Genomic DNA, 17,239 nt, shown 5'->3' on the forward strand with positions numbered 1-17,239 from the left:
GTTCCACAGGCATGCAGTTCTAAGAAAGAAGCTTTGTTCATGGAATCCACGTTTTGATTTAGGCACAGATAAAGATAGCTTAATTATCTCCCCTGTCAACTCTTTTTCTAGTTGGCATAATATAGTGATTTTGGTTCCTTTCACAAACTTTTTTTTTTTTTATTAATAATTATTTTTTTACTTTATCGTTTTTTGTAATTTTTTAATATGTTACTATTACGTAGGTGCCATTTATTTTACTTAAAATTCACTATTTTTTTTTGTTTGTGTAATATAGAAGCACCATGACAAGGTAGCCAAAGCTGTTTGGCCATCTTCCTATAATAAGCATAGCTTTCTGACTCTCAAGCTCCGAAGGTTGCCAATCCCATGCTTTACCAGATCTTTTGTAAAAAAGTTACCCATTAATAATCAAGAAGATGAAAAATGGCAAGGTAGCCGGCCCAGATGGAATTCCAGCAGAAGCCCTCAAGGCAGATCTAGAAACAACAGCTGGCATACTACTGCTGCTCTTTGAGAAGATCTGGGAACAGGAAGAGGTACTGACAGATTGGAAGGTCGGACACATCTTCTGGTAGCTAAATTGAATGTCGAAATGCTCATATCTTTGGTTCTATGGGACGAAACAACATGAAAAGTTGCAGGATCTTTTAAGGTTATAATACTATTCTATGATTAAAATTTTACGACAATTGGTATAAAAGAACCTATATTTTTAAACAAATATGCACAAATTTGCCTACATTTGCATGTATAGTGTCCTAGCTGGTCAGCTTTAGTGTTACTGCTTTTGTTGTCTCCCCTGAGACCTTGCCAGAAGGGAGATCTTAGGAATTGTGAGAACTATAAAGGCATCACTCTTTTGTCAGTACCAGGGAAGGTGTTCAACTGGATTTTGTTGGAGAGGATGTAGATGCAGTGGCTCTTAGGCTCAGGGATCATCAGGCGGGGCAGATCCTGTACAGACCAGATCGCCACACTGCACATCATAGTTGAACAGTCCCTGGAGTGGAATTCCTCATTGTACATCAACTTTGTGGACTTCCTCAAGGCTTTTGACAGCATACATCGCAACACCGTGTGGCAACTCCTCTGACACCATGGGATCTCATTAAAGCTGACGAGAATTATCAGGGAGTCATACCAGGGAATGGCTTGTCAGGTTGTACACGGGGGACAGTTGACACAACGTTTCAACATAATGACTGCCGTACGACAGGGATGCCTTCTATCGCCATTCTTGTTTCTACTAGCTATTGACTGGGTAATGAGGCAGACAACGGATGGACGGAGGGATGGCATTCAGTGGCCCCTCTGGACTCAGCTGGATGACCTTGACTTCGCTGATGATCTCGCTCTGCTCTCCCACAAGCAACAACAAATGCAGAGCAAGACCTCTAGATTGACCATCCACGCTTCTCAAGTTGGCCTCCACATACACCCTAACAAGACCAAGATCCTGAAAATCAACACATTCAGCAAAAAGGCAGTGGAGTTGTGCAACAAAAACTTGAAAGAGGTTGAGACCTTCACATACCTTGGGAGTGTGATAAACCAGCAGGAATGAACAGATACAGATGTTAAGACCCGTATCGGAAAAGCAAGAGCATCTTTCATAGTCCTCAAGAACCTTTGGCGATCCAACTTCATCACTTCTTGCACAAAAATTTGACTGTTCAATTCCAACATCAAATCAGTACTACTGTATGGAGCAGAAACGTGGAGAACAACAAAGACCACCATCGGAGGAGTGCAGGCTTTCATAAACTCATGCCTTCAAAGAATGCTAAGGATCCATTGGCCAACTACCATCAGTAATGCAGATCTCTTGGAAAGAACTAACCAAGTATCAGCAGAAGAGATCAGAAGAAGGAGATGGCGATGGATCGGACACACCCTGAGGAAACAACAAACAAATATCACACGCCATGCCCTGACCTGGAACCCTCAGGGAAAGAGGAAAAGTGGCTGGCCAAAAAACACCTGGAGAAGAAACCTGGAGGCAGACGCTAAGCTGACCAGCTACTCCTGGAGGGAGTTGGAGCAAATCGCCCAGGACCGTGGACGTTGGCGGGCAGTTGTGGATGGCCTCAAGGCTTAAGTAAGTAAGCGTCTCCTTAATGTATGGACATTTTAAGCTGCTTGTCCGATAAAAAAGGAAAAAAATCCAGAAAATAGTCTCAATGTCAGAGAAATGTCCAGATTTTGCTAGGGAGAAGCGAACAAGCGATTAAATTTAAAGTTAAACAACGAAGAAAAAATAAAAATAAAGATTTAAAAAACATCTTTAAATATATTTTTAAAACTTACACCACGTTCTTCCCAATCAGGAAATAATTCGGTTAATGCTCGTGGTTCAAGGCAAGCTCCGGACAAAATATGTCCACCTGAAATTTTTAAAAAATAAATAAAATATAATCATAAAGCAGATAACAGTGGATTAATTTTTACTAGATGGTCTCCCGCAATCTTTATTCAACTAAGATAGATCAGGCATACACAATTTAAAAATTACTAATGAAAGTGTATGCCATGTGGATTAGGGTTACTATTTGGCCAGTGAGGGTTAAGGACATGCGTTGCATGGAGAGAAACGATATGCAAATGAGATGATGAATGTGTCATGTAGGTTTTCTTAAAGACAGGCTTAGATTTGAAGAAGTCAGGATATTAAATCTGGACAGTTTACAGAAATGTGTAAAGAATGGGAGATTCCAACGGTATGGCTATATTGAAAAAATAGATGAGAGTTCTTGAATTAGTAGCTGCAGAAAAATTGTGGTAGTGGGTTCAGACTGCTAGGGAAGGCCAATGAAAATATGAGAAGTGATAGGTATGGACTTGACAGAAAGAGGGAGAAATAAAGACCTGGCCAGAAGTTAGTTTGGAAGTAATTTTCTAAACACTGTATAACACATGTCAGCAGTAAAACTGTCTTCCATTTGCCTGCTTTCCAGCTGACTACAATATGGTCGTCTTCAAGTCCAATTTAAACAAGTTCTTGATGAACCATTCCCCTTTAGTAATCCAGCTGACCAAATTTCCACTACTAATGATTACTACAATATTGTATCATTGATTACTGTACAGTCTTTAACCCCTATCTTCGAGTGGCCTCTGGGCCTTGATAAGTGGTAACTCCTATGTTAAAAAAAAAAAGGCATTAACTTGAATGTGATAAAGATCTCCATACTGTCAGCAACTGCACTTACATTGTTATGGTGTGTGTGCGTTTTGCACTTGTCATAATTGTAGCATTACAAGTTAATTTTTTCTTTTTAGATAATTGCTATTTTATCAACTTGCATGAAAAGGGATTTAAAACCGGTTGAATTATGCAAATACCATCAGTAGTTCAAAAGTTATGAGAATTTTAATGCCAAAATTTAGGCTTTTCCGTGGACATTTTTCTTTAGAAAAAGTGGGCTAAATTACGGACCTCAACATTTCAAGAAATTTGGTAATTTCGCCACCATTTATTTATTTTTCATGCTATTCTCATGAAACTTGGTACTCTTATGTAAAATTGTGTGCTCTTTCTGATTATGCAGTCAAATCTGATGTATCACTTTACCAAAAGCCATGAATTATAAATTAAGATGTACAAATTTCAATTTTTTTAAAAACTGGTGCATGGTATCATACAATGGGTGTCTATTCATGAACAAAACTAAGTATTATAGTAGTATTTAAATATAGCTTTATTGAGAGTAGGTATTTACCTGCCTCCCCACTAAAGGAGAGCTTAATCTGGGGTGTTGCCATTGAATGCCTAAAGAGCATTCATGGCTGGTATTTACTACTCCCCTCAAAGAAAAGAAAAATATTGAGTAGATATAAATTAATCTCAGAAATAAATTGAAGAAAATTTTTCATATAGATTTTGGATTTCTGTAAGAGATGGAAATTCCCATAGTCAACCAGAACTTATGCATTTTGGGACCAGTCCAATTTTCAATTTTGTAAATCCTCTCTATCTGGCCCAAAATATACCCCTATTTTCCAAGATGCCACCATAAATCTTACTCTACATGAATGTAGCTTTCAGAGTACCACGATACCAGGAATCCTGGTAAGCAACAACTATATGTTCACCAGTTGATGGTAATTTTTGTCATTTCTAATCTGTTGTTTTACTGAAAATTAAACTATGTAGACAAAGAAATAAAACAGTAATTTTTTACCGTGTTTCCACCTTAACATTTAACATGATTACTTTTATAAAAACTATGCACAAATGCACGTACCAAGATGACCACCAGCAATAACATAAGAAATGACACTACTTATCTGCGTAAAATTTAAATGCGATATTCGTTTTCAGCATACCCGAAAACCTTAAGAGGTAGTCATTTTAAAGAAAAATATTAAGGTGGAAACAAGACAAAAATTTACAAAATGCATCACAATGAAATTCTTCATCAAACCACCTAATTATTATTGTCATGAGGACATTTATTGGTTGGGTTTCTAACAGTATTTTGTATATTTTTAAGTCATTGTCGAGATTTCAAAGACATGAGATATCATGTGGCTATTTTTCTTGTGCTTGTCTACCGCTCAACACTAATTTTCGAAGTAAACAAACATTTTACATTAAATAAATACACTAAAAACTTATCCAACTAGGTAGAAGAGTAACTTATCTTGCCTTTGGTAATATTTATTTGGGTACTTATGCACTTATGTTATCGTCCTATTTTTTCAAATAGTATTTTCAAGTTAAATTCCAGTTTCACAATATCTTCTTTTTTTTATTTAATTGTTAGGTGAAAGTACAGAATAGTTAACAAAACACCCCTCTCTCCCCCATGTTAAGAATGGGTTTCTAAATAATAACGTTATCATTTCAGTATGCTAACATAAGTGCACAAGTACCTTTTATTTGTTATATATTTGTTTTTTTTTTTTTGACAACTAAAAAACACAATTCTACTTTAGTACAAGTAAGATATAAATACGATAACAGAAACGCATGTACGTAGTACATTTTGTTGTTTTTTAATGCTTTTAGTACATTGTACTAAAAACGTTAAAAACAACAAAATAGTATTGTCTGAAAATAAAATTCGAAAAACTTAAAAATAATTTTTTTTAACTTGACAAACTCAGAATCAAAAATGACTAGTTTGATAAAACGAACGCAGAAAAATAGTTTTCTATTTTTAAGTATTTTTAGTCAGCTCAGCGCATTAGTGCGAGTAGCGAGCCGTTTTCCTGTTAAGCGGATTTTAATTTCTATAAAAGATAACATTTTAAAGAAATTTCCGCACAACTAATAATTATCAAATATTTACATATTAGACATGAAAATAATTCTGAAACTATTATCTATATGAAAATGGATGATATATGCCGATTTATCTTATTAATTTTGAAATATTCTTCGTCAACTTTGCTTGATCGTAACTTTGTTTCCTGTGGTCATAAAAATATAAATCAAAGTCTAGTAGAGATGGACTTCTATGTTTATATAGGCTGTAAAATTTCAGCCATATCCAATCAAATTTGACCCCACGCATGTGTATCCAAACACAACGTATGAAATGTACACATTGAAAAAATAATTTCCCTTTTTTGCTGTTGTCATTTTTTACCGTTTTTTTTTCATTTTTAACTTGAAGTATAAAAACATTGAATGCATAAAAGAAAAATAAATTAACACCATTGGAATGCTTATTCTATTCTCTTTCCATCAATGTAATTCTTTTAAAAATTGGCCCACAAATGAAAAAGATATGACTTGTTGAAGCACATTAGGTATGTAATATTGCCGATGTCCATGAAAATACAGTATACGCTTGTAATGCTAATAGTTGTGTCCTGCGCGTCTTAACTTTTTTAGCTTTAAATAAATGAGGTTCATGAACTATAATATAAAAGGCAAAAATGTGCATGTGTGTGTACATCTGCCAAGACAGACCTTGACAAGATTGGTATAGTTTTGCAGCTCAATGTCTCGAATAACAAATATCGAAAAGTTGGCCAAAAACATTAATTCCTTCACCCTCAACTTGGCCGGGTTTTTTTTACAAGGAGAGGGGGGGGGCTCACTATTTTCCTCAACATTTTTGACAGTTATCATCTCCTTTTGATTGACTACCTTCAATTCCAATGCTCACAATTTCTGGTTGCGCGATGGACGCATCAGCTAAGACGTTACATTTTTGTTTCACCTTCTTTTCATTACGGATTCAAGCCTGGCTGCTACCACTTGTTGTTTTTTTTAACACCTCTCTCCACCCAGGCTGCCTACTGGTGTTTTTATCCCTCCCTCCCGCTACTACCACTTAACACCTCTCGCTACTCCCGGGGTTCTCTACTACACCACCTCTCCACGCCGGGGCAATGCCGGGTACCCTTGCTAGTTCTTTTATAAAAATAGATGTTTCAAGAAATATTCATTTTTTTTTTTAATGTACTTAAATTTCAAACTTTAATTGTAATGATAAACAACTTTCTAGCTGCCAATTAAATTTTTTTTTTTTTATTATTATTTTTAGGTGATTATATGCGAATACCATGAAAAAATAAAAAATGACAACGACACTAATTTAGAATTTAAAGTAGAGAGTATCATTTTTGGATATAAATTTAATGCATAATGATCCCCCATTTCCTGGCTATTCTGGCCTTTTAGAGCAGTTAGTACTCCAAATTCTTTTGATACGTTTTCAATTTGAAAAGTTAGCATAAACATAAAAATAATTACACTACCATTAAGGTGACAAGCCCATCTTAAACCTGTCATATCATTAACCTAAACTTGACTGACAAGTCCCACCCTGAAAAAAATCTCTTTTAACCCTACCAAAAACTCTAAGTCCAAATGGTACTCATTCCAAAATAAAAACCGTTCCATAATTCTACCACTAACCTTAAGTCAAAGTGGCAATTCTTTGACTACAAACCATCTTAAAAACTCACATAATTGTAAAAAAAAAAACAAAAGAAAACGCACAGGATTTCTCTCATAGAAAAATAAATTGATTAACTGTCCTAAAACACTAAAAGGGCTTGGAAAAGGTAGATTATTTTACATTAAATTTATGTGAAACTAATCCACCACTCTAAAATAATTGTTTTAGTTTTTCTTTCTGATAATTTTTTAAGGTGTTCAAACATAACTGCCACTACTAAAGACAGAGTGGCAAACCTTCTCCTACAAAGACCCTCTTAAAATCACATAATTGTCTAAAAATCACGGGCAATAAACCCCACAGAAAAAAAAAATAGTTAACCACCCTATAATGTTATAATGGCCCTAAAATTTTAGATTATTTTATATTAAATTGTTGCCATATTAAATTTATATATATATCTTTAAATTTCTGCCAAGTTTTCAGTGTGTATATGTGTAACTGCCTAAAAAAGGGGAGAATCACATATTTGGGGAAAGCAGGCGGAGGCTATTTAGCAGGAGGTGTTGATTTACAATAATACCAAAGAAATCTTGCCATATATTAATTTTTTAAACTGTCCTAGTTAGAGTTGGGACGATTAATCGGAATCGGAAATCGTAAGAATCGTGTATTTTGGGAGGCATCGGAATCGGAATCACATCGTTAAAAAATTCCTTAATTTTCCGATTCCTTCATTACGATTCTTTTAGTCTGATGTTGAAAAAAAGAAAAAAAATTCCTGATATTTCTAACTGCAAGAGAGAAATGTAGCATGTTATAAAAAGAAACCAAAGAAATTCATTATTAACAGGGCAATGCTTAGTGCCCCCTCCCTTACAAGGTTCATTCATTCAGATCTATTGTGATCAAAACTACAAAAGAGTTAACTTGAAAAGAAGTATGCAGGGCTCTACATTGCGAGTAAAAATAAAAAAAAAACGCTTATCTTTTTGGCGACTGTTTTTTTTACTGACAAATCTTCTAATAGTGAATGAAAATGCTTTTTCAACTTATATTTTCTTAAAACGAGCAAAGTCAAATTATTTAAACAGTAAAAGGTTTAATAGAACAATATACTTTTTTTTCTTTTTTTAAAAGAAGGCTTTTGAAAGAAATATTTCTAAAATGAAATTGATCACGTATTATTTCGTAAAATTTGGACAGTAGTCGGCTTCTTTTGAAGTTTAAAAAAAACCGACCCCATACCTATCTCTTCCAAACCTAAAGTTATTAAATAATCCCTTCGTTAATTTAAGGGTAATTAATTCAATTCAGTCAAGTTGGTTTTTTTTAAAATTTCATTGAAATAAAATCCATTTTTTAAATTTTTTTCTCCAGAAAGATAAAACCCTGAATTTGATTATATTAAAAGCAGAATAATATAATCTTTTTTCTAGAATTTTAAATTGAAAATTAAAAAAAAAGTGTTTGACGCAGTTTTTTGCCGAACGAAAAAGAAATTAATATATATTTTTTAAAAGGTGTTGTAATGAATTAATTTTTATGTCTAAATAATATTTACGATTAATTAAATAATTTCATTTTAAAAAGTATTTATAAATAGAATTTTACTTAAGACTTATAGTTTAGCAATATTGAACCGCATCAACCATGTGTGAATTGAACACAGTCAACCAAAAAAAAAAAAAATTCAAAAGAAATGCATATTTGCATTTCATTATGTAAACTTTTATACATTGGTTTCAAAAATTAAATTCTATAAGTTTTTTTTTTTTTTGTTAACTACTGGTTGGTACAATTTACCGCTCCATCCCTTTATATTTTTTTCTTTTTGTCTTTTTTAGCGGATTATTTTCAATTAATTATCCAAATAAGTGACTAGCTTTAAAACAAAATTTAATAGTAATTTATTTGTTTACAGATAAACTGAATTTTCTAATATGGCCTCAAAGTCCCAAAAAAGTCTTGCATGAAAACTTTTTGAAGTTGATGAAGATCATGAGTTGAAAGCCATTTGCAAAGTCTGTCAAATTAAAATATCGTGAGGAACAAAACCATCTAACATGACCACAACCAACATGTTAAAACATTTAACTATGAAGCATCCAAATGAATTGGAGGAGCAAAATAAAAAAGAAAAGGAACAAAAAATTACCAACTAGTCACTCAGAGCAGTTTTATTAGTTAGGGTTGAAATCGCAGTGTCTTTTTTTTTTTTGCCTATGTCACCAATTTTTTTAACCTTCCTTAACTTCAAAGAGTAAATACAATATATACAACTAAAAAAAATAATTTTTAAAAATGCAGATTCTATTCATGAAAAATTCTTTTAACTAGAAATTAAAACTTAGGTAAAGATAGCTGACTGACAGCAACAGGAGCACTGGTTAACTACTGAACCACATGGAAAGGTGTGGGGGAGGAAAAAAGGAAATTAAAGGATGATAATAAATTAGGATAACCGTCTTTGAAAGGCACTAAATTCCTTAAATTTACTTCTTTAAAATTTTAGGCGGCATTCCCCGGCGATTTTAAAGCACTCTCTCTCAAAAAAAAAAAAAGAGATTTAATTTTTAAGTTTGGGAAAGATATATTTATTATAACCGAATTCCTGTATGAAGACTGGATCTACTTTATTGGACGTTAATTTGTGAGATAAGTAATTTTTCAATGTTTAATGTTTTTAAAGCTTCAATTATCAATTAAATTTTTTTAATTGCGTTTTTTTTTTCAATTTATTTATAAAAAAAAAACAGGGTTTAAAATGTATTTTTCAAGGTAACAAGTTTCGAAATAAGTCTAATTAAAAAAAAATCACTTAATTTTTAATTTCGATAACCCTGAGAATTTAATTATTAAAAAAATATTGAAATGTGACATTTTTTTTATTTAATTAAATTATTTTATTTATAATTTTTAATTTTATTTTATTTCTATTAGTTCAATTAATTTTCTTTCAATAATTCATTTCACTCAACAAACTTCACCATTTTTTGTTTTGTTTTATCTTTTTCTGTAATTTTGGTAACTATTTTTGCTCAATTTTATCTAGTATTTCATTTGTTTTTATAGTGGTATCATTTTTATATGTGTTCCTTTGATATACCCTATTTCAAAATTAGTTTGGCTAAACTTATTCTTCACGTTAGAAACAACGTGTAAAAGTAATGAAACGTAAGAAAAAAACAATAGGTGTTAACTACTCTTTGTGAATTATGGAGGTCTGAAGAACTGCCGTCACAAATACAACTATCAATAGCCAAACAAAAAATCGTTTTTGAAATTCCTTTACTTGTAACTTTTCGCTATACCTACCTTTTGGTATAAAACACAAAAACTTTCGATTAATGGTATTTCTCAAATATGGTCGTTAACTTTGGAAGGGTTATTTTGTATCTACAGCGCCATGTCATGTGGTATATTGTTTTTTTCATTACGTACGTTTATTTATAAATTATTAAATTAAATATTTATCTTTTTTATATTTAATTAGTATATATTTTCTTTCTCTTCCGCTATATTTTTTTTATTCAATTCATTAAATCTGTAAATTATGAGGACCAAAATAATGAATCGTGTTAATTTATTCTCTAATTTTCTTGTTTTTGTTCTGTTATATAAATTCTATTTTATTTGTTTTTGCTCTGAAGGATAAATTCTATTTTCTTTGTTTTTTTTCTGTATTCCAATTAAGTAAAATAAATTTTGCTAATTTTTCCGTTTAGTTTACTATATAATAATTTTATTTAAACCAAAACACGATGGTGTAGACATAAAATATCTCTTCCAAAGTTAGTATAAAACTACCTGGTATATTTCAAAACAATAATTCCCTAGGAATCGGAATCGGAATCGTACTTGGTATCGGAATCGTTAATCAATATTTTCCTGGAATCGGAATCGGAATCGTATAAAAATTAGGAATCGTCCCAACACTAGTCCTAGTATTAGATTTCAGTTTCTTGTACATAAAATATATTAGAATTCAATTTGGAGTTTAAGGTCTCTAATTTCTTTTTTTTTTTTTTTAAATGGATACATGCAATTTTCATAGAATTGCAGCATATTCATATGCATTTACTGCAGATTATTTGAAAGCCAATAATTTCTGGAGATTTTCAGTGCTATAATTGCTATATATATATATATTCTTTACATAACAATACACTTATGAGGTACCTTCAATAAATTTCCAGATTTTTTTATATCTGGGCATTTTTATTGAAAGTACACACATGAAACTCTAGTTCCCTTTGAAGTAATCTCCTCCAGCTGCAATGCACTTGTACTGTTCCAACAACTTCTGAAAGGCCCCATGGAAGTCCTTTTGTGTGAGTGTATCAATGACCCTTGTCACAGCCTCTTTCATCTCCTCAATTGTCTCATAACGAAATGACAGCCTCTAAGGTTTTCCTTGAACTTAGGGAATAACTAAAAGTCACAGGAACTATAGGGAGTGTGAGGAACTGTCTTGATGCGCATGACAACGTCTCTCTGATTTTCTGATCACCCTTGAGACAAACTTTGTGCAAATCTTCCATATTTTCACTTCCTTGCAAATAATTGTGTACAGTTCCCACACTGACATCAAACTGTGCACTTATTGCCTCTACAGACACACAATGGCCTTCAGCAACAAAATACTTTCTTTGGCCAATCAACTCTGGTGTTCTGACTTCCTTACCCCTTCCACACCTCACATCATCGCTAAGATTCCCTGCCCTCCTTGAATCTCTTATGCCACTCAAAATCTAATGCTTGATTCGTGCAAGATGGTTCAAAAAAGCAATCTGAAGCATTCCATATGTTTCTGTGGCATTTTTTCCAAATTTAAAACAGAATTTTATTGCATATCGTTTTTCTAAAATGTCCTCACATCCAAATTGCATTTTTGAAATTCACCAGCTGTGACAATCAGGTTTTAGTTAAGGTGTATTCCAATTTCTGCTGTAACTGTTCATTTGAACCTTAAATCATAAAAATTGGTCAGTCATCTCATAAGATGTATAACAATAACATACCAAATTTTCAAGAGTCTACAACAATTTTAAATGCCTGTACAAAAAAAAATCTGGAAACTTATTAAAGGCACCTTGTATATGGCAAATTTCTTGTTTAATCTTGTGTTTTAAAAAAAGCCTTTTTACTGAAAAATGTGATGAAATGTATGTAAATAGTCCTGGCTTCCTTATTTTTAGTTAGATTGAAAAAATTTAAAAAGATTCTTAGATTTTGCTCTTTCTATGTATACCATTATTTAGATATTTTTAACAATTTCAATTTTTTCATGTGTGTCAAAAGACACTAAAATGCAGAGCCAATGAAATCGCAGCAGTCAATGCCATTTAAAAAAATATTTATTTGCTATCATTGGTTTATTATAAAAAACGTATTTACCTTTATTCGAACAAAAAAATTATTTGTTTTTTTTTTTAATCATAAAAATTAAAAAGTTTTTGTTGCTATTCAAAAAAATAAATATTCATGAAACTTACAAGGAGTTCTTTTTTTTTTTTTTTTTCGGATTTGAATTTTCTTATAGTTTTGTAGAAGTTGCCCAATAATTATCCATTGTATTTTCTTTGTAACAACACAAAGGAATATTGTTTTTATTTTTCATTGAATTACCTTTGTAATAACAGAAATATATTTTTCATTAAAAAAAAAAAAAAAAAAAAAAAAGAGCAAACATTTTAGAGAAGAAAATAAGAAAAATCACAAAACTTTCATTCAACACTTTCTGGTATTTTATGTAAATTGCTTGGAAAATTTTGATGATAGTACAGTCCTTATTCGGCATAAATACCCAAAATTGCTTTGGGTCAGTAAATTTATGTAATTATTTCAGTCTCTAATCAAGTGGATTTTTTTTTTATGGCTTTTGAGTGCTCTGAGAATGGTTTTCGCAATGAAAACTGTTGCAAATAATAGTTTGGTTGTTACATTACAGGATGTTATTATAAGAGATTGAATACAGAGTTTTTGTAAGACAGAGAAAATCTCAAAGTTGCAGAAGAACTATTTGGACAAGCCATAAGAATCAAGGAAGAAATGTTGGTTGTTAGGAAAAGAAAAGAGAAAAGTTACTAACTCCAGAAATATTTTTGTATTCTTTGAGTTAGTCTCTATTTTAGGATTGTTGTTCCGTATTTGTGAAAAAATAATAATGATCGACAAGGGATTATCTCCCATCCATCAACAAAATTTTAAGGGTGTACAATATTTTTTCTACAATTAGAGGCTTCTGGCCAAGATCAAAGTGTAGCATCTGTTCTTCAGATGGTACACTTCCATTTCTCGTTCTCTTTCAGTGGAGGAGTAATCCTTCACGACTGAGACAATTTTTAATTTTTGTACCTTTTCTCCACGTTAAAAAACGACCCTGGTGGCTAACTCTGTCCCGTGGGGAGGCATTGTAAATAGGTACAATTAGAGGCTTCCAAATGTTACTAATCTCTAGGCTTAATGTGCTAAGTAATTTATTTTTTTTTATGTTTAGTATATGTGCTGCCTCCTTGAATCGCCTCAGCCTTCCCCTTGCATCCCTGTCAATTATTTTGACCTTGTTCCACAAAGGGAAATGTGTTCCTTTTTTTTTTTCTTTCTATATGTGATCAGCTAGTCCAGACTTTTTGATCTCTCCCCATGTCACGACTTTACGGTGTTCTTCTAGCCTTACCTTTAGGGGCCGACTGGTCTCACCTTTGTATAGTTTTTTTTTTTTTTTTTTACACAGTGATCATCACTTATCAAGGCCCGGAAGCCACTCAGGGATAAGGGTTATTGCAAGTACATTACGTTAGTGTGGAGATTTCATGAAGTGTTTACTTAAGGGGGCGGTTCATTAGGAATTTGTTAACATTAGACTTGAAGACATCAAAGTTGTGCATTTGCATGAAATCTCATATAACTACTTGTTAAGTTAGAAGACTTGGGAGACCAAAAGCAAATTGTAAAGAAGAAGAGGAAAATACAGAGTTGATGGATCATTTCCTAAAAGTGATTGAGAGAATAACTGAGTGGTAGTAAATAAATAAGCATAGACGAGAAACAGATTGATTTTATGCCTGCGCAAAGTCTATATTTATCACCGAGATAAATGCAAGAGAAGTACCTTGGTAAAAAGAAGAACCTGTATCTAGCCTTTGTGGATCTGGAGAATTATACAGAAATGCTCAAAGTTGTGTTAGAATTAACAGTACATCTAGTGACAGCTTTAATATTAAAGGATTACATGTTGCTTTTCATTTGTGTCTTAGGAACAATGTTCAGAGAGTTTCACGTGGATTGTCTGAAAGAGATGCTGCACGCTTATGATTTAGGGCTTACATGTGAAACAATCAAAGGCTTACTTGTTAAGTTAAAAGACTTGGGAGCCTAAAACTAAAATGCTCAGCAATTTTCAAAAAAAAAAAAAAAGGGGGGGGGGAATAACCATACTTAGATTGTGAAGAGAGACATGGAAGCTGTTCGATTTTATTGTTGTAAGCATTGCGCATAGAAAAACTTATAGGTAGATTGAACAATGATAATTAGTTTGTGTACTAGAAGAAGTATAAGATTATTGTTGCTCGTTTGTTTGCTGCATTTATCCAAGGTGTGTTGAACCGGTTTCTTCCAAAAGAAGGAAGAGTAAAAGGAATATTAAATTAATAGATGGTTCCCAGTTGTCTGTAATGTTTGGTGCATTTTCAGCTAGGAAGACAGTATCTTCAGACAGCCTGATCTGGTAGAATTAAATGCTCTCCAGGTGGATCTGGGAACAATCCTAACAATGTGGAGCTGGGAACAATCCTAACAATGTGGAGCTGGGAACAATCCTAACAATGTGGAGCTGGGAACAATCCTAACAATGTGGAGCTGGGAACAATCCTAACAATGTGGAGCTGGGAACAATCCTAACAATGTGGAGCTGGGAACAATCCTAACAAGGTGGAGCTGGGAGCAATCCTAACAAGGTGGAGCTGGGAGCAATCCTAACAATGTGGGGCTGGGAGCAATCCTAACAATGTGGAGCTGGGAGCAATCCTAACAATGTGGAGCTGGGAACAATCCTAACAATGTGGAGCTGGGAACAATCCTAACAATGTGGAGCTGGAAGCAATCATAACAAGGTGGATCTGGGAACAATCCTAACAATGTGGAGCTGGGAACAATCCTAACAATGTGGAGCTGGGAACAATCCTAACAATGTGGAGCTGGGAACAATCCTAACAATGTGGAGCTGGGAACAATCCTAACAAGGTGGAGCTGGGAGCAATCCTAACAAGGTGGAGCTGGGAGCAATCCTAACAATGTGGAGCTGGGAACAATCCTAACAATGTGGAGCTGGGAACAATCCTAACAATGTGGAGCTGGGAACAATCCTAACAATGTGGAGCTGGGAACAATCCTAACAATGTGGAGCTGGGAACAATCCTAACAAGGTGGAGCTGGGAGCAATCCTAACAAGGTGGAGCTGGGAGCAATCCTAACAATGTGGAGCTGGGAACAATCCTAACAATGTGGAGCTGGGAACAATCCTAACAATGTGGAGCTGGGAACAATCCTAACAATGTGGAGCTGGGAACAATCCTAACAATGTGGAGCTGGGAACAATCCTAACAATGTGGAGCTGGGAACAATCCTAACAAGGTGGAGCTGGGAGCAATCCTAACAAGGTGGAGCTGGGAGCAATCCTAACAATGTGGGGCTGGGAGCAATCCTAACAATGTGGAGCTGGGAGCAATCCTAACAATGTGGAGCTGGGAACAATCGTAACAATGTGGAGCTGGGAACAATCCTAACAATGTGGAGCTGGAAGCAATCATAACAAGGTGGATCTGGGAACAATCCTAACAATGTGGAGCTGGGAACAATCCTAACAATGTGGAGCTGGGAACAATCCTAACAATGTGGAGCTGGGAACAATCCTAACAATGTGGAGCTGGGAACAATCCTAACAAGGTGGAGCTGGGATCAATCCTAACAAGGTGGAGCTGGGAGCAATCCTAACAATGTGGGGCTGGGAGCAATCCTAACAATGTGGAGCTGGGAGCAATCCTAACAATGTGGAGCTGGGAGCAATCCTAACAATGTGGAGCTGGAAGCAATCATAACAATGGGGAGCTGGGAGCAATCCTAACAATGTGGAGCTAGGTACAATCCTAACAATGTGGAGCTGGGAACAATCCTAACAATGTGGAGCTGGGAATAATCATAACAAGGTGGAGCTGGGAGCAATCCTAACAAGGTGGAGCTGGAAGCAATCCTAACAAGGTGGAGCTGGGAGCAATCCTAACAATGTGGAGCTGGGAGCAATCCTAACAAGGTGAAGCTGGGAGCAATCCTAACAATGTGGAGCTGGGAACAATCCTAACAATGTGAGGCTGGGAACAATCCTAACAATGTGGAGCTGGGAACAATCCTAACAATGTGGAGCTGGGAACAATCCTAACAATGTGGAGCTGGGAACAATCCTAACAATGTGGAGCTGGGAACAATCCTAACAATGTGGAGCTGGAAACAATCCTAACAATGTGGAGCTGGGAACAATCCTAACAATGTGGAGCTGGGAACAATCCTAACAATGTGGAGCTGGGAACAATCCTAACAATGTGGAGCTGGGAACAATCCTAACAAGGTGGAGCTGGGAACAATCCTAACAAGGTGGAGCTGGAAGCAATCCTAACAATGTGGAGCTGGGAGCAATCCTAACAAGGTGGAGCTGGGAGCAATCCTAACAATGTGGAGCTGGGAACAATCCTAACAATGTGGAGCTGGGAACAATCCTAACAATGTGGAGCTGGGAACAATCCTAACAATGTGGAGCTGGGAACAATCCTAACAATGTGGAGCTGGGAACAATCCTAACAATGTGGAGCTGGGAACAATCCTAACAATGTGGAGCTGGAAACAATCCTAACAATGTGGAGCTGGGAACAATCCTAACAATGTGGAGCTGGGAACAATCCTAACAATGTGGAGCTGGGAACAATCCTAACAATGTGGAGCTGGGAACAATCCTAACAATGTGGAGCTGGGAACAATCCTAACAATGTGGAGCTGGGAATAATCATAACAAGGTGGAGCTGGGAGCAATCATAACAAGGTGGAGCTGGGAGCAATCCTAACAAGGTGGAGCTGGAAGCAATCCTAACAAGGTGGAGCTGGGAACAATCCTAACAATGTGGAGCTGGGAACAATCCTAACAATGTGGAGCTGGGAACAATCCTAACAATGTGGAGCTGGGAACAATCCTAACAATGTGGAGCTGGGAACAATCCTAACAATGTGGAGCTGGGAACAATCCTAACAATGTGGAGCTGGGAACAATCCTAACAATGTGGAGCTGGGAACAATCCTAACAATGTGGAGCTGGGAACAATCCTAACAAT

The 17,239-nt window shown here is 34.8% G+C and overlaps 1 protein-coding gene across 1 annotated transcript in view; it reads right to left on the reverse strand.

The window, feature by feature from the left end:
* LOC145268289 (electron transfer flavoprotein-ubiquinone oxidoreductase, mitochondrial-like) overlaps nt 1-17,239 on the reverse strand; it is a 162,109-nt gene that overhangs the window by 77,765 nt on the left and 67,105 nt on the right. Inside the window, exon 4 of the mRNA XM_080123696.1 lies at nt 2,311-2,387. Coding sequence (XP_079979822.1) covers nt 2,311-2,387 — 77 coding nt within the window. The remainder of the gene's footprint in view (nt 1-2,310; nt 2,388-17,239) is intronic.

This window comes from Euprymna scolopes, chromosome 43, assembly GCF_053919585.1.
Source record: "Euprymna scolopes isolate OS-2025 chromosome 43, ASM5391958v1, whole genome shotgun sequence".
Classification (NCBI taxonomy): Eukaryota; Metazoa; Mollusca; class Cephalopoda; order Sepiida; family Sepiolidae; genus Euprymna; species Euprymna scolopes.